The sequence below is a fragment of the Lepidochelys olivacea genome (genome assembly GCF_965140295.1).
Source record: "Lepidochelys olivacea isolate rLepOli2 genome assembly, chromosome: 3".
NCBI classification, from domain to species: domain Eukaryota; kingdom Metazoa; phylum Chordata; order Testudines; family Cheloniidae; genus Lepidochelys; species Lepidochelys olivacea.
The window spans coordinates 40,841,919-40,869,081 of record NC_140413.1 but is presented as its reverse complement, the minus strand read 5'-3'; the positions used below and the strand labels follow the sequence as shown (position 1 = coordinate 40,869,081).

The window sequence follows — 27,163 nt, the reverse complement described above, 5'->3', positions numbered from 1 at the left end:
TTACTTACTAAAAGTTCTAAGACTCCATTTCTGGTCTATCCCCGGCAGAAACCAGCATATAGACAGACACACAGACCCTTTGTTTCTCTCCCTCCTCCCAGCTTTTGAAAGTATCTTGTCTCCTCATTGGTCATTTTGGTCAGGTGCCAGCGAGGTTACCTTTAGCTTCTTAACCCTTTACAGGTGAGAGGAGTTTTCCCCTGGCCAGGAGGGATTTCAAAGGGGTTTACCCTTCCCTTTATATTTATGACAGTGACAGTACTGGAAGGTTGGCTGGAAAGACCAAATTATTTTACAGGAAGGCATTTCATTCAGCCTCTGGAGACTCTTTCCTTGCTCTAAAGGTGCTCAGAATGGCTCTGGCAGTCACTGTTGAGGTCACAAGCGCACTACAGGCGTTCATATGCTGAGTTTACCATTTGAAAACCAACTTATGACACTTTCAGAGCTACATAGGTGGATGTTTTCCAAGCAGCAGACAGACAAATATTGCCATTGACAAGAAATGCATTTATACCTACTATCAAGCAATGGAATAGCTCCAGGATGATCGAGTGCATCCAAAGCTACCCTCCCCCACTAGGCACAGATGGGTCTTGGAGGATAGACTGATCACACCAATTATGCAGGAAATACCATGCGCTCCCAAATCAATCCTTCTGCTAATCAAAATATCATGTGCAAAGACCAGATGCTCACTGTCTCGCAAATGTCTGGCTAGCCATCTGCCTTATACAGAGATGTATTAGTGTGACACAGATGAGGATCAATGTGACAACATGTCTAGCAGTGGAGCCATAGATGGAGATGACCCTGATGATGACTTTGACGAATAAATGTTTTCAGTCCTACATGTCAAAGCTAAGCTCCCTGGGATTACCAAAGGTCAATGTGTTTTTTTCATGTTAACAATGCATTTCTGTATTCAAGAATAATTAAAAAAAGGGGATATATATTTTAGAAAATAATGAACTATCTACATAATTGTTTTGGGTTGGTCATGCTTCGTACCACTGTGTTCATGGGAGAAAGGGCTTTTGAATAATACCCAGCTTGACCAATTTCTGACAGTTATATTATCAGAATTTCCACTAACAGGAAACCCAGAGATGGGGCAAGCGGATGCCAGTGAGACCCACCCTGCCACATTGCAGAGGGTGACACCACTGAAATTATGATTCTCTAGATTTTTACAAATCAAACAATGCCTCCCTTACCTATCACTAACTTGCCACTTTCCCCAAAATAAGATTTTATTACATAATGCTCTGACATGAATCCTGACTGAGTCAAAGATTGTGTGTGTGTGTGTGTATTTTAAATATAGACACAATTTTAAAACACTTTTGATAAAGGAGTATAGTGCACTAATAGCAATCTACATAGCGATCAATATATTCATAGACTTCTTGTAAGCAATTCTGTTTTCATGGACTCAGTAGTAAACCTGCACCATATTCTTCTGGCCATACTTTACTATTATCCCAATAACTGTTGCAACACTATCTCCTCTTCTTTTGGAATGTTTCACTATTTAATTTTCCAGAGGATCCAAAAACAGCAGTGAAAAATGAAAAGTTCCAGTCCACTGGACCAAAGAGCCGCTGAGTTGATCTGTATATCCAGTACGGATTAAGTATTAATGTAAGTGTACTTAACCCCACGAAAAAGACGATAAAATGTGGAAGTCCCAGATTTTCCACGACATCATTCCAATTGGAAATACACACCCACCACATGTGATAAATAAGGACCATGCGGCAGTGTTGCATATGGATCAGTACCCATTGGTTTGCCTTCCATAAAAGGGTATTAGCATAGCCAGTCTGAAGAGAAAACAACAAAGAAAGAAATGAAATTGCACCTTCAAGATAAAGCAGTCAGCATTTTCTAGAATTAAGATATTGTGACAAAGTTCATCCTCTGCCTTGGTGGGTCCTGCACTTTTTGGAGGATTTGCTCGCCTCAGAGGTTCTCGGCAGCCCTCAGTTTGGCCGCTTCTGCTAGAGGCTCAAACCTGCTGTTCACTCAGCTAACCTCATCATTGGCCAGCATGGGGGAAAACAGAGAACAATCTCCCTAGTCTCTGTTGTCCCACCTAGTGGGTCGGGATAGGCCAGATCCCTTTCCAAATTAGACCGTCCCTTTGGGTGTTGCTCACAGACCAGGTCAACTCCTCCTGTGTCCGATCAGGAGTTTGGGGGGGGGGGAAAGGCGGAGGAGTTTCCGGGGAGGGGGGCACCCTCTACACCAGGTTCCAGCCCAGGGCCCTGTGGATAGCAGCTGTCTATGTCTCCTGTATCAGCTGCACGACAGCTACAGCTACAACTCCCTGGACTACTTCCTCATGGCCTCCCCCCAGCACCTTCTTTATCCTCACCACAGGATCTTCCTCCTGAGGTCTGATCACACTCGTACTCCTCAGTCCTCCAGCAGCACACCTTCTCACTCTCTGCTCCTTGCACGCCCTCCACTAACTGATGGGAGGTCCTTTTAAAACCAGGTGTCCTGATTAGTCTGCCTGCTATAACTGATTCTAGTATGTTCTTAATTGGCTCCAGGTGTCTTAATTAGCTTGCCTGTCTTAATTGGTTCTAGCAGGTGCCTGATTGCTCTAGGGCAGCCCCTGCTCTGGTCACTCAAGGAACAGAAAACTATTCATCTAGTGGCCAGTATATTTGCCTTCTGCCAGACTCCTGTAACCCCCCCTTAGGCTTCGCCCGCCCACTTCCTGGATCCCAATAAGGCCGGACTCCTGTAACCCCCCCTTAGGCTTCGCCCGCCCACTTCCTGGATCCCAATAAGGCCGGACTCCTGTAACCCTCCCCTTAGGCTTCGCCCGCCCACTTCCTGGATCCCAATAAGGCCGGACTCCTGTACCCCACTGCTCTGGGTCTGTCATAATATATATTAACTATATTAACTGTGTTTAGTGTAAACTGCCAAACAAACCTTCTCTAAATCATTTTTCTCGAGTGCCAAGAGATTGCACATTTACATAGCACCTTTTGCCCAGAAGAATTCTAAACCACTTTGCAAACTATGTGCATACAGCATCACTTAGATGCAGCCACCTGTTGGATGGAGGAAGACAATCAAAACAAAGCACATGTTACAGAAGTGCGGGGGGGGGGGGGGCTACCAGGGTCTGGGAAGTTTTGGTTAACACCACTCAGGCAAACCATGACTCTCTGACTGCTCTAGCGTCTATATGCACAGATAGGACCTTCATGTTTAAGGTCTCATTAAAAGCACTGCAGAAGGGCTGAGGTGATCCTGCCAAGGCTTGTGGCTGTAATTCTAAAGAGTCCAGATATTTTATAATTTAAGATTAAACTACTAAAAACTTATTGCTGGGAACAGATAACAGTTTGGAAAGCAGGGCTGATTTCTTTTCTCCCCACAAGCATGGAAAATCTCTTCAAGGCTGGTCTCCCTCTCTGCATCCACAGAAGATACATAAACACTTAACAGCTCCAACATTCTCATGTTACTATTTTCACTCGTTAAAAATATCTTTAAAAAAATAGAGTTTAGTCACCTAATCTTTAGTCCTGTGCACTAGATCCCAACTAGTGAGTCTGTAAAGTAATTTTTAAAATCTTCCCTTTTCATTTCTTTGCTACAAAATGGGTAAAAAAAAATTTAAAAACATTTGAACAATATTTAAGTATTTTAGGGTGTTATAATTAAGGATTCCCAGGACTTCAAGTTTGGAAGGAAAATTCTTCCCTGATCCCACCACTAATCTCCCAATTTGAAGGCCAATATTTCTTTGCAGATTTTTTTTTTTTTTTTTGAGGGGGAAGCAATGGGAGTTTTATAATGGAAACTTCTATCACCAACAATTAATACAGCAAGTTCTTACCCTTCGAAGTAGCCAGTACATGCAGATTGAAGGAGTGCTCATCTCAAGTAGCAGTCCCATCAGGGGTAGATAGTGTCCAGATTTTATGTTAATTATCAGACCAAGAAGCCCACCAAAGGCAAATAAATGATGAACTACCAAGAACACATCACATGTCCTGAAAACAATATTAGACACATGAACAACTACATTTTCAAACAAGATGAAGCCAGAGGCTATTAAGCAATGAAACCAACTCCACTTTTGCTGTGAATACACTTTGTCAGCTTGGAAAACTGGATCTATGAGCAAGGCCCACAACCCAGCTACACAACTCTGAATTCCAAGCAGGCCACGAGTAATAGCTATATTCGAGAAGACTTTGTCCTTCCCTGACAAAGTACGATAACTGGCACTGATCCATGAGGCCAGCCAGTGAGCTAGAAGAAATACAGTGAGGTAGAAGAAAAATCCAGCTGCTACTAATTTCAAACGAACTTCCCACAGAACATAGTCCCAATCAAATATGACACTCAAGGTTTCAGCAGCATATGCAAAATTCATTTCTTCTCCTCTAATTCAAAATATTTGGAGAGAGTCTGAAGCTTCTCAACCACACGTTGGTCTATCTTAAGGCTACTGAGCCTTTGCTGTTACATGGAGCAGAAACCCACCTGCAATGAAAAAAAAAAAGATAGAAGAGACTTGTAGAGACTGGCTGCGTGCATTTTTTACACACACACACACACACACACACACACACACTCCCCATTTATGAAATCTCACTAGTTTCACTACAGTTTAGAGTTTGTTTCTCTTTCCACTGATATTTCCAAACAATTTAGAACTGACATTAGAAAAAACCTACTCAAAGCTGATAATTAGCCTTCAAGAACTCTACTGGGTATATAAAAGAGAAGATGAGAGAGGGAAACTCTTTGTTTCCTTACTGGCAGAATGATTAGTGTCAATGGATGTTACAGTCACAAAACCTTTACTTTTTGTTCCCAAGTTATATAAAAATATAATACTTTTTCCTCGTCATTTTCCTTACTGTTTTTTCTTCCCTTCCTGTTACTTCTATATACGTAGAATACTCGCTATTCTTTATCTTTTTCAAGTCTTCCTTTGCCTTTATAAATCATCCCTCAAGAAGTCCGTCTGGCTGAAGTGTTTTGCTAACGCTACTGACACCACATTTTTAAAACAATCTTTCACCAGCTAGCTACTAGCATCCCCCCACACCTTCCTCACAGAAGACTTGAAAATTGTTCTATGACCAATGATTTTTACTTCTAACAAAGTTAACATTCTAGGTGTGAACAGAAACAACTCCTAGGGACATAAACAAAGGGGGCCAGTGCTAAAGGGAGAAAAAACAAAACAACTGAGGCTTACAATTCTTTAGCAGCATGTTTAAGCATAACTGAACCTTCATTTTTCACCTGTACAGCCCTCTGGATAGGTCTACACAGTAAGTCTCGAGCTCCGATCTACACACTCGGGCTTGCACCATGGTACTACAGACTCAGGCTCAAGCTACAGCACTAAAAACAGCTGTGTAGATGTTCAGGCTCGAACTGGTGCTTGGATTCTGAAATCCAGGGAGGAGGTGAGTTTGAGATCCTGAACCCCGACATCTACAGTGCTGTTTAGTGCCATAGCATGAGCCCGAGTCTGTAGACTTGGGCTCTGGGACTCACTCACATTGGTTTTAAAACACAGAGTAGACGTACCCTAAGAATTTTTAGGAATCAAACGTACACACCCAGTTTACAGGATATAGATCAAAACTGCAACAAACCAGCCACTCTGAGCCTGATTCTCATTTACACTAAGGCCACTTTACATGCCTGGAAGTATAAAGGAGCCCTGAATTGTTGGAACAGAATAACATGATTGTGACGTTATTGACATAAACTGTGACCATACAGATCATTGTTGCAACCAGGGTCCTATGGTTGCACCAGGTCTTGTACAGAGGAGGCCAAGTGGGGTGTCTATGGGAAGGTTGTAGTTTGCTGGTTATGATTATGTTGTCTGTATGTGTGTGTCATTTTTTGTATTTGAAGTTATGAATATTGGCTATGTACTTGTTTGATTCTAAGTGGCCTCAGTGAAGCATTTGGTCAGCTTCTTGAGAAACGACTATTCTCACTAAGTGCCCAATCAAGAAACACTTAGGTGACAATGGACTTTGGGAGACGCCAATCCACATCTGAGCTTTCCTGCAAACGTTCAAACTAACATGTAAACAATGGCGTCAGCCTGCAAAAAGCTGAATCATTCATAGACATGTGACTTGCCCAGGTGACTGCAAACTCCATCTTGTTGAGGGGATTTTACACAGGAGAACAAAGGGGTTTCCACCCACAAGAGAAAGACTATATAAGGTCCTGGAAACCCCTCCATTTTGTCTTCAGCTGGCTTAAGAGATAGCCTCTCCACCCCAAAGAGATGCCTGAAAGAAACTGGAACAAAGGACAATAACTATGGGGGCATGAGTGATTGCTGGACCCAGACTAGGAAGGAGTCTAGTCTGTGAAAGAAGCTTATTGGAACATCTCTGAGGGTGAGATTTAGCTGCATTTAGTTTCCTACTGTATTAGGCTTAGCCTTGTTTTATTTTGTTTGGTAATTTACTTTATTCTGTTATTACTTGGAACCACTTAAATCACTTTTTGCTTATTAATTAACCCAGAGCAAGTAATTAATTCCTGGGGGAGCAAACAGTTGTGCATATCTCTATCAGTGTTATACAGGGCAAACAATTTATGAGTTTACCCTGTATAAGCTTTATACAGAGTGAAACAGATTTATTTGGGGTTTGGATCCCATTGGGAACTGGGTATCTGGGTGCTAGAGACAAGAGCACTTCTTAAGCTGTTTTCAGTTAGGCCTGCAGCTTTTGGGGGACGTGGTTCAGACCTGGGCCTGTGTTTGCAGCAGGCTAGCGTGTCTGGCTCAGTGAGACGGAGTACTGAAGTCCCAAGCTGCCAGGGAAAACGGGCTCAGAAGTAGTCTCAGCACATCAGCTGGCAGTCCCAAGGGGGTCTCTGTGACCCAACCCGTCACAGTGGCCTCAATGCAAATGAGAATTGCGTCCTATATCTATGGTACGTATGTACACACACTTTATTATTTTGTTTAGGAAAAAAAGAAAATCAGTAACGTTATAAATATTCTTCATTAGAGGTTTACATAAATGGACCTTTGATACACGCAAGCATGTACTATTGGCCTGTTATAATTAGAACTTTTTAATCTTTTTCTATATTAAGTCACAGTATGAAGAATAAATAAACTTTGAAAAGTTTAAAAAAAAAAAAAAAAAAAAAAAAAAAGACAGTCCTCCTTAGAGTTCTCTCTTCTGTGAGGTGTTTTAATTACGCATGCAGCATCACAGGAATGCACGTTTGTAGTCTTGCATACGCAAAGAAAAACAGAAGTAGAAAAACAGAGGTTAACAATGGACAAAGCATGAATTCCCAAGGGATCTTGTAAATAATATGAAGCTAGTATATAAAGAAATAGAAAAAGAGTAAAGTGTGATAGGCTTGCAGCTACAGCTTTGCTTACTAGTAGTTTGTAGCACATGGATAGCTTGTGATTCATACAGGGCCTGTTTCACAGAATTAGTAAGCCAATTATAAAGCATGTGATACAATGTAGAATATAATGCATGTGTTAGTCTGTTTTAGAATATGTATATAATCTGATTTATAACTATGTACTTTGGAGTTGTGATGCACCCTAACCTGCCCCATTACATCTGAGTCTGATCACCTCAGGTACAGATTTCCGAAATGCCAATAGAGAAACCTTAGTAACGAGTCCTGATCTGGACTGAGTTTTTGGATTCCACAGAACTGGATAAAAGTGTTCTTGCAGAACTGAAGTGTTCTGAATCAGTCGAGTGGAAAAGGTCTCGGAGGGAATCCCAACAGTGTTGTTTTGCTTGCAATTTGGAATATCAGACACCAAAAAACAGAACATAATTCTACAAAATGATAGTCTAGTAAATGCATGAGTAAAGGCTTGTAGGATCATCTTGTGAACAAAATTGCATGGTCAACTTCTGAACAGAATTAGACCACATTCTAAAAAGGTCTTTTATTCCTGAAGCTAATTAAGGACATAGAGAAACAACCTCTTTATTGTCCACCCCAGCATCACAATTATTATTAATTGTATCGTCCCGAATTTTTAAGCTTGGGGGCATAAAGTTAATTAAAATGCCCTCCACGTGGTATGGTTTAAAGAAGATGAACATTTTATTATGTTTTTGTTTTAAAGTATCCATAAGCACAGGTCCATTTTGCTGACGTATTGGACAAGATTGCCATGACCGCTGGACACAGCACATCCTGTCAATGTGGCCAGGGGAAGAACTGCCCAGAGAGTATCTAATTTCACACAGTTTGACTGGCAGCTCTGGTGGGAGGCAGAAGAGGAAGCCATATGGATAGTTAGCAGTATAGGTAAAAAGCTTCTATAAAGATGCCTGCCTTTCCTGCACCCCAATATAATAAATAACAGAAAAGGAGGATGGCAGTCTTATAGCTAGAGAGCAAAGGAATATTGCTTATTTATATTCTCAGGGGGCCTGATTCTGCTCTCCTTTACACCAGAGCAACCCCAAGGGCCCTTCCTTCCCACTGCCTTGCATTCTGAAACAGTAAGAGAGTTAAGAATTCTAAGTTGCTAGAATTTTACACTCACTCTGCACAGATATATAGTAGACACCAGAATTACAAACACCTCAGGAATGGAGGTTGTTCATAACTCTGAACAAAACGCTATGTTCTTACTTTCAAAAGCTTACAACTGAACATTGACTTAATACAGCTTTGAAACTTTACGATACAGAAGAAAAATGCTGCCGTCGACCATCTTAATTTAAATGAAACAAGCAAAGAAAGTTTCCTTATCTTGTCAAAATTTTTTTTTTAAAGTCTCCCCTTTTTTTCCAGTAGTTCACATTTAACACAGTACTGTACTGTATTTGGGGGGGGGGGGGGTTGGCTCTGCCGCTGCCAGATTGCTTACTTCGGGTATAGTGTAGTAAACTGCTTTGCATCCTACTGTACCAGCTACGGGTCCTGAGCATGCTCAGTTCATCTGCTGAAGCCACTGCCCTTCACCCTGCCCTTATTAGCTATATGTATGTGAGAAATTCCTATCTGTAAGATAGTACTACTGTTGGATCATATTAAAGAAGTTCTGTATTAAAATCACAAATGAGTTTGATTCCCCAGAGTTTAAATTTCAGGGTATTACTAATTAAGAGGTCTCTTGGTTTTTGGTACTGTTTCTCTCCCTCTATGTGTGAAACTTGCAAGCTGCTAACTGCGTTAGTACATTCTAAGACAGAGTCTGTTCTCAAAGCAATTCACAGAGAGAGAGACTCAAAGCAATACTCTAACAACAGAAACAGCACCCAGAGACTCCCCACCCTTTTGTTGTATTAACAATTGTGATTAAAATAGAGATAGAGGATGTATGTGGATGGATGCTTGGTGTGGATAATAACTGAATGATCAGGGAGGTGCCAGCCTAAGAATCCAGTGTCCATCGGCTGAAGAAGGCGTCAAGTGGAAATAACCAGAGGACCCCACCCGGAGGGCAGACTGGAATCCACCCAACAGCCTCAAGAATGGGAGAACCAAAGAACAAGATAACATCTTGGAGCCGTCAGGAATGTGCTATCTGCTGATTGATTCAGCAACAGCATGATGAAGCAATTCCCATAGACTGGCATAGGAAGAAATTCCTATAAAAATAGACTCTAAAAAGTGAGAACTTTGGGGTCTGATTCTGCAAACCAACTTCCAGGAGCATCAGATGAGCATCTGACAAGGCCCTGCTCCCTCCTCATGTCCAGGCCACCTGGCCAGTGGCTTGGCATGAGCAACTCTAAGGCTGGTAACTATGATAACAACCTTGCAGAACCTGTGTGTGTGTGTATGTTTGTATGAATGAATGTGAGAATAAATTTGAGACTGAATGGAATGTTATAACTATAACTAACTGCTTACTATGATTCTTTCTGTATTCACAATAAATGTGGTATTTTGCCTTTTTCCCTTTAATAAGATCCTGCTGGTTTTTATTTTATTGGTACAACACTACCTGCAGCAGTGACAGGTTCTACTTTGCTAAAAAGGCCATCTGGTGTAGCTAATTCAAGAAGTCTCACATGTAAAAGCAACCTGATAGCTTTGTTTAACAGTGTAACAAGTCTTGTGGATTGGGGGGGGTGGAGGGGGTGGGAGGAGAGTGGTCGACATGGTCTCTCTTGCCTTTAGTGAGGCTTTTGATACAGTCTCCCATGACCTTCTCATAAACAAACTACGGAAATGCAACCTAGATGGAGCTAAAATAAGACTGGTGCAAAACTAGTTGGGAAAACAGTTCCGACAGTAGTTATCAGTGATTCACAGGCTGAAAGGGCTGAGTCAGGCTGAAAGGGGATAACAAGTAGGGTTCTCCAGGAATCAGTTCTGGATAGGTTTCTATTCAAAATCTTAATCAATGATTGAGATATGTTTCTATTCAAAATCTTAATCAATGATTGAGATATGTAATAGAGAGTATACTTACAAAGTTTATGAATGATAACCTAGGAAGGAGTACTGGGGAAAGGGATCTGCAGGTCATAGTGGACCACAAACTGAACATGAGTACTGTGGAAAGGGATCTAGGGGTCCTAGTGGACTACAACCTGAATGAGTGAACAGTGTAACGCTGCTGCAAAAAAAACAGAACATCAGTCTGGGACGTCCGCTCTACTCTGCGCGGATTAGGTATTGTGTCCAGTTCGGGGTGCCACATTTCAGGAAAGATGTGGACAAATTGGAGAAAGTCCAGAGAAGAGGGGGGAAAAAAAAGTAAGGTCTAGAAAACATGACCTATGAGGGAAGTAGCATCTTTTTACAAAAGCTGTTTCTTACAATCTAAACCTATCAATAATTGCTACAGATAGCACTTTTCTACCTGTAGCAATTTCACATACACTACAGTGCAAGGAACTGCTACCTGTAGGCATTTGTTACATCAGTAGCAGTTTACAGCAAGAGCAGTTTCTTACAATCTATACACATCAATAACTGCTACTGGTAGCACATTACTACACTGAGTAGTTTACTACACTACAGCTGTTCCCAAAGAGGTGTATGGTTAGGATGAAAAATCGGGACAGGGGGTGGAGAGTTAAAGGACCCTATATAAGAAAGAGACCCCAAAATCGGGACTGCACCTATAAAATCAGAAAAGGAGTACTTGTGGCACCTTAGAGACTAACCAATTTATTTGAGCATGAGCTTTCGTGAGCTACAGCTCACTTCATCAGATGCATGCCGTGGAAACTGCAGCAGACTTTATATATACACAGAGAATATGAAAAAATACCTCCTCCCACCCCATTGTCCAGCTGGTAATAGCTTATCTAAAGTGATCATCAGGTGGGCCATTTCCAGCACAAATCCAGGTTTTCTCACCCTCCACCCCCGCACACAAATTCACTCTCCTGCTGGTGATAGCCCATCCAAAGTGACAACTCTTTACACAATGTGCATGATAATAAAGTTGGGCCATTTCCTGCACAAATCCAGGTTCTCTCACCCCCTCACCCCCCTCCCAAAAACCACACACACAAACTCACTATCCTGCTGGTAATAGCTCATCCAAAGTGACCATTCTCCCTACAATGTGCATAATTAAGGTGGGCCATTTCCAGCACAAATCCAGGTTTTCTCACATCCCCCCCACCCCCATACACACACAAACTCACTCTCCTGCTGGTAATAGCTCATCCAAACTGACCACTCTCCAAGTTTAAATCCAAGTTAAACCAGAACATCTGGGGGGGGGGTAGGAAAAAACAAGAGGAAATAGGCTACTGTCAAGGTTCCTCCCCCACTCTGAACTCTAGAGTACAGATGTGGGGACCTGCATGAAAAAACCTCCTAAGCTTATCTTTACCAGCTTAGGTCAAAACTTCCCCAAGGTATAAAATATTCCCCCCCGTTGTCCTTGGACTGGCCGCTACCACCACCAAACTAATACTGGTTACTGGGGAAGAGCTGTTTGGACACGTCCTTCCCCCCAAAATACTTCCCAAAACCTTGCACCCCACTTCCTGGACAAGGTTTGGTAGAAAGCCTCACCAATTTGCTTAGGTGACTACAGACCCAGACCCTTGGATCTTAAGAACAATAAACAATCCTCCCAACACTTGCACCCCCCCTTTCCTGGGAAATGTTGGATAAAAAGCCTCACCAATTTGCATAGGTGACCACAGACCCAAACCCTTGGATCTGAGAACAATGAAAAAGCATTCAGTGTTTTACAAGAAGACTTTTAATAAAAAATAGAAGTAAATAGAAATAAAGAAATCCCCCCTGTAAAATCAGGATGGTAGATATCTTACAGGGTAATTAGATTCAAAAACATAGAGAACCCCTCTAGGCAAAACCTTAAGTTACAAAAAAGATACACAGACAGAAATAGTTATTCTATTCAGCACAATTCTTTTCTCAGCCATTTAAAGAAATCATAATCTAACACATACCTAGCTAGATTACTTACTAAAAGTTCTAAGGCTCCATTCCTGGTCTATCCCTGGCAGAAACCAGCATACAGACAGACCCAGACCCTTTGTTTCTCTCCCTCCTCCCAGCTTTTGAAAGTATCTTGTCTCCTCATTGGTCATTTTGGTCAGGTGCCAGCAAGGTTACCTTTAGCTTCTTAACCCTTTACAGGTGAGAGGAGCTTTCCCCTGGCCAGGAGGGATTTTAAAGGGGTTTACCCTTCCCTTTACATTTATGACAGCTACCTTGCATAATGACTTAGCCACTCCCAGTCTCTATTTAAGCCTAAATTAATAGTATCCAATTTGCAAATGAATTCCAATTCAGCAGTTTCTCCCTGGAGTCTGGATTTGAAGTTTTTTTGTTTTAAGATAGCGACCTTCATGTCTGTGATTGCGTGACCAGAGAGATTGACGTGTTCTCCGACTGGTTTATGAATGTTATAATTCTTGACATCTGATTTGTGTCCATTTATTCTTTTACGTAGAGACTGTCCAGTTTGACCAATGTACATGGCAGAGGGGCATTGCTGGCACATGATGGCATATATCACATTGGTGGATGTGCAGGTATACGAGCCTCTGATAGTGTGGCTGACGTTATTAGGCCCTGTGATGGTGTCCCCTGAATAGATATGTGGGCACAATTGGCAACGGGCTTTGTTGCAAGGATAAGTTCCTGGGTTAGTGGTTCTGTTGTGTGGTACGTGGTTGTTGGTGAGTATTTGCTTCAGGTTGCGGGGCTGTCTGTAGGCAAGGACTGGCCTGTCTCCCAAGATTTGTGAGAGTGTTGGGTCATCCTTTAGGATAGGTTGTAGATCCTTAATAATGCGTTGGAGGGGTTTTAGTTGGGGGCTGAAGGTGACGGCTAGTGGCGTTCTGTTATTTTCTTTGTTAGGCCTGTCCTGTAGTAGGTAACTTCTGGGAACTCTTCTGGCTCTATCAATCTGTTTCTTTACTTCTGCAGGTGGGTATTGTAGTTGTAAGAAAGCTTGACAGAGATCTTGTAGGTGTTTGTCTCTGTCTGAGGGGTTGGAGCAAATGCGGTTGTATCGCAGAGCTTGGCTGTAGACAATGGATCGTGTGGTGTGGTCAGGGTGAAAGCTGGAGGCATGCAGGTAGGAATAGCGGTCAGTGGGTTTCCGGTATAGGGTGGTGTTTATGTGACCATTGTTTATTAGCACTGTATTGTCCAGGAAGTGGATCTCTTGTGTGGACTGGACCAGGCTGAGGTTGGTGGTGGGATGAAAATTGTTGAAATCATGGTGGAATTCCTCAAGGGCTTCTCTACGCTACCAGCACTCCCAGCTACCTTCGAGACACCACTGACTTCCTAAGGAAACTTCAATCCATCGGTGATCTTCCTGATAACACCATCCTGGCCACTATGGATGTAGAAGCCCTCTACACCAACATTCCACACAAAGATGGACTACAAGCCGTCAGGAACACTATCCCCGATAATGTCACGGCTAACCTGGTGGCTGAACTTTGTGACTTTGTCCTTACCCATAACTATTTCACATTTGGGGACAATGTATACCTTCAGATCAGCGGCACTGCTATGGGTACCCGCATGGCCCCACAGTATGCCATCATTTTTATGGCTGATTTAGAACAATGCTTCCTCAGCTCTCGTCCCCTAAAGCCCCTACTCTACTTGCGCTATATTGATGACATCTTCATCATCTGGACCCATGGAAAAGAAGCCCTTGAGGAATTCCACCATGATTTCAACAATTTCCATCCCACCAACAACCTCAGCCTGGTCCAGTCCACACAAGAGATCCACTTCCTGGACAATACAGTGCTAATAAACAATGGTCACATAAACACCACCCTATACCGGAAACCTACTGACCGCTATTCCTACCTGCATGCCTCCAGCTTTCACCCTGACCACACCACACGATCCATCGTCTACAGCCAAGCTCTGCGATACAACCGCATTTGCTCCAACCCCTCAGACAGAGACAAACACCTACAAGATCTCTGTCAAGCTTTCTTACAACTACAATACCCACCTGCAGAAGTGAAGAAACAGATTGATAGAGCCAGAAGAGTTCCCAGAAGTCACCTACTACAGGACAGGCCTAACAAAGAAAATAACAGAACGCCACTAGCCGTCACCTTCAGCCCCCAACTAAAACCCCTCCAACGCATTATTAAGGATCTACAACCTATCCTAAAGGATGACCCAACACTCTCACAAATCTTGGGAGACAGGCCAGTCCTTGCCTACAGACAGCCCCGCCACCTGAAGCAAATACTCACCAACAACCACATACCACACAACAGAACCACTAACCCAGGAACTTATCCTTGCAACAAAGCCCGTTGCCAATTGTGCCCACATATCTATTCAGGGGACACCATCACAGGGCCTGTCATAAATATAAAGGGAAGGGTAAACCCCTTTGAAATCCCTCCTGGCCAGGGGAAAGCTCCTCTCACCTGTAAAGGGTTAAGAAGCTAAAGGTAACCTCGCTGGCACCTGACCAAAATGACCAATGAGGAGACAAGATACTTTCAAAAGCTGGGAGGAGGGAGAGAAACAAAGGGTCTGGGTCTGTCTGTAGTCGTCTTGGCCGGGGACAGAACAGGAATGGAGTCTTAGAACTTTTAGTAAGTAATCTAGCTAGGTATGTGTTAGATTATGATTTCTTTAAATGGCTGAGAAAAGAATTGTGCTGAATAGAATAACTATTTCTGTCTGTGTATCTTTTTTGTAACTTAAGGTTTTGCCTAGAGGGGTTCTCTATGTTTTTGAATCTAATTACCCTGTAAGATATCTACCATCCTGATTTTACAGGGGGGATTTCTTTATTTCTATTTACTTCTATTTTTTATTAAAAGTCTTCTTGTAAAACACTGAATGCTTTTTCATTGTTCTCAGATCCAAGGGTTTGGGTTTGTGGTCACCTATGCAAATTGGTGAGGCTTTTTATCCAACATTTCCCAGGAAAGAGGGGGTGCAAGTGTTGGGAGGATTGTTCATTGTTCTTAAGATCCAAGGGTCTGGGTCTGTAGTCACCTAGACAAATTGGTGAGGCTTTTTACCAAACCTTGTCCAGGAAGTGGGGTGCAAGGTTTTGGGAAGTATTTTGGGGGGAAGGACGCGTCCAAACAGCTCTTCCCCAGTAACCAGTATTAGTTTGGTGGTGGTAGCGGCCTGTCCAAGGTGTAATATTTTGTACCTTGGGGAAGTTTTGACCTAAGCTGGTAAAGATAAGCTTAGGAGGTTTTTCATGCAGGTCCCCACATCTGTACCCTAGAGTTCAGAGTGGGGGAGGAACCTTGACATGGTGGCACAGTGGTGGGATTAACCTGAAATCATTTTGAGATCCAGTTGAGATTTTTTGAACTAGAAATACAGATTTTAAAAAGGAATTTTTAGGAAGTCCAGAAAGCAGCTTGGTTTCTCTCTGCTTTGTGGCCAAGCAGAGACAAAAGGGGATTATCTTGTGAATTGCAGGTTTTCTTTGCCTGGAGGCAGGGTACTTAACTCCTGCAGGGAAATTCACAGTCTTCCAACCCAGAGGTTTTTTTTTTTTCTTTTCTTCCTAAAAGTAAATAGGGGGTGTGTGCTCTACCCATTTGCCTGGAGACAAAAGTGGCAGGGTTTTTTTTAGGATTTTGATTTTTTTTTTGTTTTACAAGGAGCACAGGTTTGAAAAGAAATTTTTTTTCTTCTTTGGGCTGGGTAAGCAGGTTTCCAAGTAGTTGGAGGTTTTTTGCTTTAATTTGGGCCCAGAGCAGAGACAAGGGAATTGTCTTTTTCTGTAGGCTGACAATCACTATCAGAGAATAGGTATTCTATTCCAGCACAGCAAAATTTTACAGCCAAGTTTTGTTTGTTTATTTCTAAACCTCGGGTGTAAAGTTAGTTAAAAACAGAGAGGTTAGAATGGCCAAATCCTCAGCTCGACTACAGCTGGAATTAGCCAAATTTCAGGCTGAGGAAAAACAAAGGGAACATGAAAGACAGATAGAACTCATGCGGCTGAAGGAGGAGGAGAAGGAAAAAGAGAGGAAGCATGTGGAGGAGATGGAGAGGATAAAGGCCCAGCAGAATATACCAACAAACCCTAGCAATCCTTCTCCAGGTACCACTTCCCATCCCAGAAAGTTCCCCACCTACAAGGCAGGTGATGATACTGAGGCCTTCTTAGAAAACTTCGAAAGGGCCTGCCTTGGGTACAACATCTCTACTGACCAATACATGGTAGAGCTGAGGCCGCAGCTCAGTGGACCCTTAGCTGAGGTGGCAGCTGAAATGCCTAAAGAACACATGAACAAGTATGAACTGTTTAAATCCAAGGCGAGAGTCAGAATGGGGATAACACCCGAGCAGTCTCGTCGGAGGTTCAGAGCCCTAAGGTGGAAACCAGACATGTCATTTACCCGACATGCCTACCACATTGTAAAACATTGGGATGCCTGGATATCAGGAGCAAGTGTTGAATCTCCAGTAAATTTGCCCTTCCTAATGCAAATGGAACAATTCTTAGAGGGTGTTCCTGAGGAAATAGAAAGATACATCCTAGATGGGAAACCCAAAACTGTAATTGAGGCAGGAGAGATTGGAGCCAGATGGGTGGAGGTGGCAGAGAAGAAGAAAACTGGTCGCAGTTGGAGCGGAGACCAGAAGGGACCACCCCAGACCACACCCTATTACCGGGGGCCGCCCAAAGCCCCACCTACCTCCCAAAGAACCCTCCAGACCCCTTATCGTCCCACCACCCCGTTCTCCAGCAACCCTCCTCGCCCCAGTGACCCGTCAGCTGGACGATGTTTTAAGTGTAACGAGCTGGGGCATGTAAAGGCCAACTGCCCCAAGAACCCCAACAGATTACAGTTCATTGCACCGGAATCACACCAGAGGTCCACAGGCCCAGATACCTCCCAGATACCCTTGGAGCGGAGGGAAACTGTGAGTGTGGGTGGGAAGAAGGTCACCGCGTGGAGGGACACCGGAGCACAAGTGTCAGCTATCCATGCTTCCTTAGTGGACCCCAATTTAATCAACCCAGAGATCCAAGTGACGATTCAACCCTTCAAGTCCAACTCTTTCAATTTGCCTACAGCCAAGTTGCCTGTCCAGTACAAGGGCTGGTCAGGAATGTGGACTTTTGCAGTCTATGATGATTATCCCATCCCCATGCTGTTGGGGGAAGACTTGGCCAATCATGTGAAGCAGGCCAAGAGGGTGGGAATGGTCACCCGCAACCAGGCTAAACAAGCCGTGAGGCCTAGCTCTGTTCCGGAAACTTCTATCAGGACCCAGTCAGAGGTGATGGACCTGGACCCCAGGCCAATGTCTGCAACAGCAGTAGTGGATCCAGTCCCAGAGACCCAGACGGAACCAGTCCCAGAACCGGAACCAGCCGAACAACCAACACCAGACCCCGTGTCAGCACTGAATCCAGTACTTGCAACCTCAACACCAGAGGGACCCACCGAACCTGAACTGGCAGCAGCCGATAACCCTACACAAGAGGCTCAGCCGGAGCCTGAATCCCAACATAGTGCACCAGCGGAGAGCGGTTCACAGTCAACAGAAACAGCTCCATCCCCTATATCGCTTCCAGAGGGACCAAGCCTAGGTCCACAATCCCATGAGGAACTGATGTCTCCAGCATCAAGGGAACAGTTCCAGACCGAACAGGAAGCAGATGAAAGCCTCCAGAGAGCTTGGACGGCGGCACGGAGCAACCCACCGCCTCTCAGCTCTTCTAATCGATCCAGGTTTGTTGTAGAAAGAGGACTTTTATACAAGGAAACTCTTTCTGGGGGACACCAGGAAGACTGGCATCCTCAGAGACAGTTGGTAGTTCCAACTAAATACCGGGCCAAGCTCTTGAGCTTAGCCCATGATCACCCTAGTGGCCATGCTGGGGTGAACAGGACCAAAGACCGTTTGGGGGGGTCATTCCACTGGGAGGGAATGGGCAAGGATGTTTCTACCTATGTCCAGTCTTGTGAGGTGTGCCAAAGAGTGGGAAAACCCCAAGACCAGGTCAAAGCTCCTCTCCAGCCACTCCCCATCATTGAAGTTCCATTTCAGCGAGTAGCTGTGGATATTCTGGGTCCTTTTCCGAAAAAGACACCCAGAGGAAAGCAGTACATACTGACTTTCATGGATTTTGCCACCCGATGGCCGGAAGCAGTAGCTCTAAGCAACACCAGGGCTAAAAGTGTGTGCCAGGCACTAGCAGACATTTTTGCCAGGGTAGGTTGGCCCTCCGACATCCTCACAGATGCAGGGACTAATTTCCTGGCAGGAACTATGAAAAACCTTTGGGAAGCTCATGGGGTAAATCACTTGGTTGCCACTCCTTACCATCATCAAACAAATGGCATGGTGGAGAAATTTAATGGAACTTTGGGGGCCATGATACGTAAATTCGTAAATGAGCACTCCAATGATTGGGACCTAGTATTGCAGCAGTTGCTCTTTGCCTACAGAGCTGTACCACATCCCAGTTTAGGGTTTTCCCCATTTGAACTTGTATATGGCCGTGAGGTTAAGGGGCCATTGCAGTTGGTGAAGCAGCAATGGGAGGGATTTACACCTTCTCCAGGAACTAACATTCTGGACTTTGTAACCAACCTACAAACCACCCTCCGAACCTCTTTAGCCCTTGCTAGAGAAAACTTACAGGATGCTCAAAAAGAGCAAAAAGCCTGGTATGATAAACATGCCAGAGAGCGTTCCTTCAAAGTAGGAGACCAGGTCATGGTCTTAAAGGTGCTCCAGGCCCATAAAATGGAAGCATCGTGGGAAGGGCCATTCGTGGTCCAGGAGCGCCTGGGAGCTGTTAATTATCTCATAGCATTCCCCACCTCCAACCGAAAGCCTAAGGTGTATCATATTAATTCTCTAAAGCCCTTTTATTCCAGAGAATTAAAGGTTTGTCAGTTTACAGCCCAGGGAGGAGACGACGCTGAGTGGCCTGAAGGTGTCTACTACGAAGGGAAATGTGCTGGTGGTGTGGAAGAGGTGAACCTCTCCATGACCCTTGGGCGTATGCAGCGACAGCAGATCCAGGAGCTGTGCACTAGCTACGCGCCAACGTTCTCAGCCACCCCAGGACTGACTGAACGGGCATACCACTCCATTGACACAGGTAATGCTCACCCAATTAGGGTCCAACCTTACCGGGTGTCTCCTCAAGCTAAAACTGCTATAGAACGGGAGATCCAGGATATGTTACAGATGGGTGTAATCCGCCCCTCTGAAAGTGCATGGGCATCTCCAGTGGTTCTAGTTCCCAAACCAGATGGGGAAATACGTTTTTGCGTGGACTACCGTAAGCTAAATGCTGTAACTCGCCCAGACAATTATCCAATGCCACGCACTGATGAACTATTAGAGAAACTGGGACGGGCCCAGTTCATCTCTACCTTGGACTTAACCAAGGGGTACTGGCAGGTACCGCTAGATGAATCTGCCAAGGAAAGGTCAGCCTTCATCACACATCTCGGGCTGTATGAATTTAATGTACTCCCTTTCGGGCTGCGAAATGCACCCGCCACTTTCCAAAGACTTGTAGATGGTCTCCTAGCGGGATTAGGAGAATATGCAGTTGCCTACCTTGACGATGTGGCCATATTTTCGGATTCCTGGGCAGACCACCTGGAACATCTACAAAAAGTCCTTGAGCGCATAAGGGAGGCAGGACTAACTGTTAAGGCTAAGAAGTGTCAAATAGGCCTAAACAGAGTGACTTACCTTGGACACCAGGTGGGTCAAGGAACTATCAGCCCCCTACAGGCCAAAGTGGATGCTATCCAAAAGTGGCCTGTCCCAAAGTCAAAGAAACAGGTTCAATCCTTCTTAGGCTTGGCCGGTTATTACAGACGATTTGTACCGCACTACAGCCAAATTGCTGCCCCACTGACAGACCTAACCAAAAAGAAACAGCCAAATGCTGTTCAGTGGACCGGAAAGTGTCAGAAGGCCTTTAACAAGCTTAAAGCGACACTCATGTCTGACCCTATACTAAGGGCCCCAGACTTTGACAAACCGTTCCTAGTAACCACAGATGCATCCGAGCGTGGTGTGGGAGCAGTTTTAATGCAGAAAGGACCTGATCAAGAATTCCACCCTGTAGTGTTTCTCAGCAAAAAACTGTCTGAGAGGGAAAGCAACTGGTCAGTCACTGAAAAAGAATGTTATGCCATTGTCTACGCTCTGGAAAAGCTACGCCCATATGTTTGGGGACGGCGTTTCCACCTGCAAACCGACCATGCTGCACTAAAGTGGCTTCACACCGTCAAAGAAACTAACAGAAAACTTCTTCGGTGGAGTTTAGCTCTCCAAGATTTTGATTTCGACATCCAACACATCTCAGGAGCTTCTAACAAAGTGGCTGATGCACTCTCCCGTGAAAGTTTCCCAGAATCAACTGGTTAAAATCGTCCTTGAGATGTGGAAAATATTGTTAGTCTTTATGTACTTGGTAGTATATTTAGAGATGCATGTGTCTTATTAACTCTGTTTTCCTAGAGCTCCAGGAAGAAATCCCAGCCAGTGTTTCACCCTAGCTGAGATTTGGGGGGCGTGTCATAAATATAAAGGGAAGGGTAAACCCCTTTGAAATCCCTCCTGGCCAGGGGAAAGCTCCTCTCACCTGTAAAGGGTTAAGAAGCTAAAGGTAACCTCGCTGGCACCTGACCAAAATGACCAATGAGGAGACAAGATACTTTCAAAAGCTGGGAGGAGGGAGAGAAACAAGGGGTTTGTGTGTCTGTCTGTAGTCGTCTTGGCCGGGGACAGAACAGGAATGGAGTCTTAGAACTTTTAGTAAGTAATCTAGCTAGGTATGTGTTAGATTATGATTTCTTTAAATGGCTGAGAAAAGAATTGTGCTGAATAGAATAACTATTTCTGTCTGTGTATCTTTTTTGTAACTTAAGGTTTTGCCTAGAGGGGTTCTCTATGTTTGTGAATCTAATTACCCTGTAAGATATATACCATCCTGATTTTACAGGGGGGATTTCTTTATTTCTATTTACTTCTATTTTTTATTAAAAGTCTTCTTGTAAAACACTGAATGCTTTTTCATTGTTCTCAGATCCAAGGGTTTGGGTCTGTGGTCACCTATGCAAATTGGTGAGGCTTTTTATCCAACATTTCCCAGGAAAGGGGGAGTGCAAGTGTTGGGAGGATTGTTCATTGTTCTTAAGATCCAAGGGTCTGGGTCTGTAGTCACCTAGGCAAATTGGTGAGGCTTTTTACCAAACCTTGTCCAGGAAGTGGGGTGCAAGGTTTTGGGAAGTATTTTGGGGGGAAGGACGCGTCCAAACAGCTCTTCCCCAGTAACCAGTATTAGTTTGGTGGTGGTAGCGGCCATTCCAAGGATAACGGGGGTAATATTTGTTACCTTGGGGAAGTTTTGACCTAAGCTGGTAAAGATAAGCTTAGGAGGTTTTTCATGCAGGTCCCCACATCTGTACCCTAGAGTTCAGAGTGGGGGAGGAACCTTGACAATCATGCACATTGTGTAAAGAGTTGTCACTTTGGATGGGCTATCACCAGCAGGAGAGTGAATTTGTGTGGGGGGGTGGAGGGTGAGAAAACCTGGATTTGTGCTGGAAATGGCCCACCTGATGATCACTTTAGATAAGCTATTACCAGCTGGACAATGGGGTGGGAGGAGGTATTTTTTCATATTCTCTGTGTATATATAAAGTCTGCTGCAGTTTCCATGGCATGCATCTGATGAAGTGAGCTGTAGCTCACAAAAGCTCATGCTCAAATAAATTGGTTAGTCTCTAAGGTGCCACAAGTACTCCTTTTCTTTTTGCGAATACAGACTAACACGGCTGTTACTCTGAAACCTATAAAATCAGAACGTCCGGTCACCCTATGTGTGGTTGACTGAGCAGTTCCTGACTCCGGTAACATTCTCCTGTATATAAATAGGCAACGTATAAGGAAGTGGAGAATCAGGCCATTAACATTAGCATAGTTTCAAGGGTGAAGGAGAAAGCGACAGAAACTTTCCACTCTCAACTCCCCACAAAAAAAGACAAACACCTCCTCACCCCTCCCCAGCTACATACAGCCCTCTAAATATGGTGGTTCACAGGCTGTGTGAAATTCCCCTGACTTCATACAATAGCCTCTCCTGGAAGTAGGATGTTTTCTCAGCATTTAAGCAAAACCAGCAGTTAGTTAACGCTGTCTCATCCCCATTTCCTCCCCCTCCTCACAAGAAGAAACAGTAATGCTACTTACTGGCTGGTCTGCTTCAGTTACTCTGCAGTTCCTCCCCGCAGCCTCTGCGCTTTCCTGTCTTGTGTTCAACAGCTACAATCAGCCGAAAAGTCCGGGCTCCTTCTTCCACCTTTTATGCAGAAGTAGCTGCCCCCTAGAATGGAAATGCAACAGCGTGGAGCCCTAGTTCAGCACCGCAGAAAGAAGAGACCCCTGCACCCAGAATAGTGTTACATTTATCGCTTTTCCTGCCCCACCCTGTTTCCGCCCGACGTAAACTGTAGCTCCTGCCCCGGGGGGAGTGGAGCGCACGAAATAACCCGCACTGGCAAGCCGGACTCTGGGGTTGTTCACAGTTCTCCTTGGATCTTAATTCTGCAGCGCAGGAGGGGGTCAGGCCACACTCTGCCTTGCTGCTGCAGCCAACTTTCGCGTTGCACTGAGCAAGAGGGCGATCGCCGCCCCCCCCCGTACAGAGGCGTGAGAAACGTTGCATGGTGGAGTGTGTTGTCATGGTGGAGTGTGTTGAAAGCTTATGCTCAAATAAATTGGTTAGTCTCTAAGGTGCCACAAGTCCTCCTTTTCTTTTTGTGTTGTCATTGGCAGCCGCAGGCTGTAGGATGCAAAAACATGTCCGCTGTAAAGCCATCCTGAGCCCAGCTAGAGCCCCGGAGAGAAACGTGGAAGCTGGAACCAAGGGAGAGACCGCCACCTCTCCAATACCCCGCTGTGGGCAGGACGTGTGACTGTCCTGCCCAGCAATAGTGTGTCACGCGTGTGTTGGCGGTATCGTGCCTCGACTGCGGTATATGAAGGGACCCACGTCTTGGTTTTGTGCAGCTTGGTGTGGGACATTTCTCACCGGCCATAGAATGACAGATTTCCCTCACCGGCCCCAGCAGGGTGGGGATGCGGCAGGATAGTCTCCAACGTGCCCTGCAGAAGCAGGACTGGGGTGCAGTACCGGGTTTACCACGGCACCAGTGGCACCATGGCGCCGGGCCCAGAGTCAGAAGGGGCCCCGGCCAGCCCGATCCCCCGGCCGGCTGAGACGGCCAGGAAAGCTGCCCCCACCCCTGCTCCGCCCCCGCCCGGCCTCTTCCTACCCCTGCTCCGCCGCAGGCCCACTCGAGTCCTTCCCCTGAGGACTGCAGCCGGTGTCGGGCGTGCACTCACTGAGGGGCAGTAAGTGGAGCGACCCGGCCCCAGCCTGCTCCGCTCCGCCAGCTCCCAGCTGCGCCACCGGTGAGTGCTGGGGGGTGGTTCGCCCCCCCCCCCCAATCCCGAGCCAGGGGAGCAGAGCAGAGCGGGCTGGGGTCGGGTCACTCCACTTCCCACCGCCCCATGAGCGCGGGGTCGGGCCTGCCCTGCAATCACTGGGCAGCAGGAAGTGGAGTGACCTGGCCCCAACCCGCTCCCCTGGGTCGTGCTGGGGGGGCAGTTTCCAAGCCTGGGGAGGAGATGGAGTGGTGGGGAAGGGGCATGGGATGGGGAAGAAAAGGGGATAGGGGAAGTGGGGGCAGGGGGGAAGCTGGAGCCCAGCATATGGCATCCCCTTGACCGACTGGGTTACACTTGGAATCACACTTTCAGGCTTTACTTCCCAACCATAGGGGTATAAACTTTTTTTTTTTTTTAATTACAATGTGAATCACACAAATGTAGGTGCTGGACTTTAAAAAAAACATCTAGTATTGAGAGAGACTATAAAATCCCACCAGTTGGCAACATACTGTGACAAATTTTATTTACCAAATTAAGTTGGTTCCTCAGGAGAAATTAAGTGCATTCAACTATCTTTGGCATTTTGTGCTAAAAGATCACTGCAACAAAAGCTGATTTTGAGATACGGATGAGGTGTTTTGTTCCTCAGTAAAGTTTATCTGATGGAAGATTATTCAGGACTAGCCAATTACATCTGGAAACAAGCTCCCTTGTTAAGCAGGCCCATTGAACTCTCACCCTGAAAAGCGCCACCTCCCCTGCATCTGTACCTCCCTGATGAGCCTCAACCACCTCTCCCTGGACTCCCACCCAAATGAACCCCACCTCCCCTGCACCTCGACCCCCCTGCTGAGCCCCAAATACCTTCACCTGGATCCCCTGCAAAGTCCCATTGCCCCTGCACCTGGAACCCCCCAATGAGCTTCTGTGCATCCAGATCTCCCACTGAGCCACCCACACCCAGATTGCCCACAGAGAACTCTCTTACCCCCACCTGGATCCCCCCACACTAAGTCCCTCTGCACTTGGATCCTGCTGCTGGGCTGAGTCTGCTCACCCACATCTGGTGCGCCTGGCACAGGGGGGCAGGGCCCCAGCGCGTTTCTGGGGCACGCCTGGCCCTTGCACTGTGTCAGGGTCAGGTGCAGCCTCACTGCTGAGTCCCTGTCCTGAGGTGGTATGGAGGAAGGCTGTAGGGTATTCTCCCACCTCATGCAACCAGTGGCCTGTGCTCCCTACTGCCATGTTGGAGCCTCCACATTTATTTATTGACAAATAAAATTTTCAGAATTTTAAAATATTGTGCACAGAATTTTTAATTTTTTGGTGGAGAATCCCCTCAGGAATATGGGGTGCTGTGCAGCTGTGATGGTGGGACTGTGAGGAAGGTGGTGGGCAGTGGGGAGGTCTATGGGCAGGGGGTGCTGGGCGAGTGGTGTGGTGTGCAGAGTGCTGTACAGTTGTAGTGGGAGGCCAGCCGGGAGGTCTCTGGGAGGGGTGGGGGCTGGGCATAGAGATCTGTGGTAGAGGTCTCTGGGTGCGGGGGCACTGGGCATAAGGGGGGGGCCCTGGGCAGGGGGGTGATGTGGTGCGGACCTGCCCTCAAAGGGAAGGGGCATGCTGGCAGCACAGGGATGGACAGGCCAGTGTGTGTCTGGCAGTTGCAGGTTCGTAAACAGTGCACTCCTGCTGGCTGCGCAGAGCGGGGCTGCTCTCGCCGTGCTGTGCCTTACTGCCCCCAGCCTGCCCTTCACTCTGGAGGCTGACCATCCCACCCCCTGCAACTTGCCCCATGGGGGCCCGCAAATATGTTTGGTGCCAGGCCCACAAAAAGTTAATCTGGCCCTGCTGCGGTAGGGATGAGCGGGGGTTGGCGAAGGCAGGGTGACTGGGGAAATCGGTGAGGATTTAGGGTACTAGAGAGAGTCTGGGGGAGCAAGATGCCTGGGGGTTGTTTGGAGAGGGACTGTGGAGGAGAACAGGCTAACTGGGGGTGGGAGGGGAGGAGAGAGAGGAGAGGTGGGTGATGGAGCCTGGACCAGATGGAGCCTGGACCAATGGAAGCATTGAGACCCTCAAGCATTATTGGGGGGGGGGGAGTTTGGAGCTGCCTCCCCCACCTACATTACTTCCACTTAGCTTCCCCCACTCTAGCTCTGTGCCCCACTATTTAGCTCCTTTCCCTGTCTGCCCCTTCCACCTTCCGCCCAGCCCCCAACTTTGCAGCTCACCAAGTCTCCTCTCGCTGTTGCCTGGAGCGCGGCCATCTGCTGCTTCCTGCTGATACTGGCTGGGAACGAGCGTGGGGAGCGGGTTAAGCCATAGTTAGTATGGTTTCAGTTTCATCTTGCAGTTCTCTTGCCTTGGCAAAATGCTGCCGTGCTTGGGTTCTTGCTTTTCAAAAAATTCTTAGAATCTAACATGAATAGAAATATTATGTATTATTTCTAACTGATGGAACCTAAATTTGTGGCTTAAAGAACCTGATATTGTCCCTTTAATTATCACAAAATTAATTTTAGAAGCCAGGGCCGGCCCACAACATTTTGGCACCTGAAACGGGGAGCTCAAATGACACCCCATGCCCACTTGCTTGGGCCAAAGCTTTGAAAGGTCTCAATTCTACCTTCTTCCTGTTCTACTCCTCTCATGGAAATGCTCTGCTACCTACCCCAATAAAGAAGAACTAACAACTTAAAATGCCTTGTTCAAAAATTTTAGTAACACTTAACTTTCAAATGCCTGAACAGCAAATGTAACTTTTCTTGTCTGCATAGTAAACACTGGCATTTTTATCTGTTTTGTTGGATCATATTAAAGAAGTTCTGTATTAAAATCACAAATGAGTTTGATTTCCCATAGTTTAAATTCCAGGGTATTACTAATTAAGAGGTCTCTTGGTTTTTGGTACTGTTTCTCTCCCTCTATGTGTGAAACTTGCAAGCTCCTAATTGCATTAGTACATTCTAAGACAGAGTCTATTCTCAAAGCAATTTACACAGAGAGAGATTCAAAGCAATACTCTGTAACAACAGAAACAGCACCCAGAGACTCCCCGCCCTTTTGTTGTATTAACAATTGTGATTAAAATAGAGATAGAGAATGTATGTGGATGGATGCTTGGTGTGGATAATAACTGAATGATCAGGGAGGTGCCAGCCTAAGAATCCAGTGTCCATCGGCTGAAGAAGGTGTCAAGTGGAAATAAGCAGAGGACCCTCGGAGGGCACACTGGAATCCACCCAACAGCCTCAAGAATGGGAGAACCAAAGAACAA

At 45.6% G+C, this 27,163-nt stretch overlaps 1 protein-coding gene across 2 annotated transcripts; it reads right to left on the bottom strand.

The window, feature by feature from the left end:
* Positions 1 to 22,843, bottom strand: LOC311518459 (protein CLN8-like). 2 transcript variants are annotated; one of them, XM_084624295.1, is made up of 3 exons: positions 22,684 to 22,843; positions 3,869 to 4,521; positions 1 to 1,826 (listed from the first exon to the last, which is right to left on the bottom strand). In XM_084624295.1, the coding sequence occupies exons 2-3, from the start codon at positions 4,409 to 4,411 to the stop codon at positions 1,503 to 1,505; spliced, it is 867 nt and encodes a 288-aa protein (XP_084480421.1). In that variant the 5' UTR covers positions 4,412 to 4,521; positions 22,684 to 22,843; the 3' UTR covers positions 1 to 1,502. The 2 variants fall into 2 exon arrangements, with proteins under 2 accessions (XP_084480421.1, XP_084480422.1); XM_084624296.1 differs by lacking the exon at positions 1 to 1,826 and adding an exon at positions 3,547 to 3,622.
* Positions 22,844 to 27,163: the final 4,320 nt, after the last annotated feature.

Excerpts from the sequence above, each read along its gene's own strand:
- LOC311518459 (XM_084624295.1), bottom strand. The coding sequence starts at position 4,411 with ATGAATTTTGCATATGCTGCTGAAACCTTGAGTGTCATATTTGATTGG. Across the intron at positions 1,827-3,868 it reads TGTACTGGCTACTTCGAAGG|ACTGGCTATGCTAATACCCT; the intron begins GTAAGAACTTGC and ends TTTTCTCTTCAG.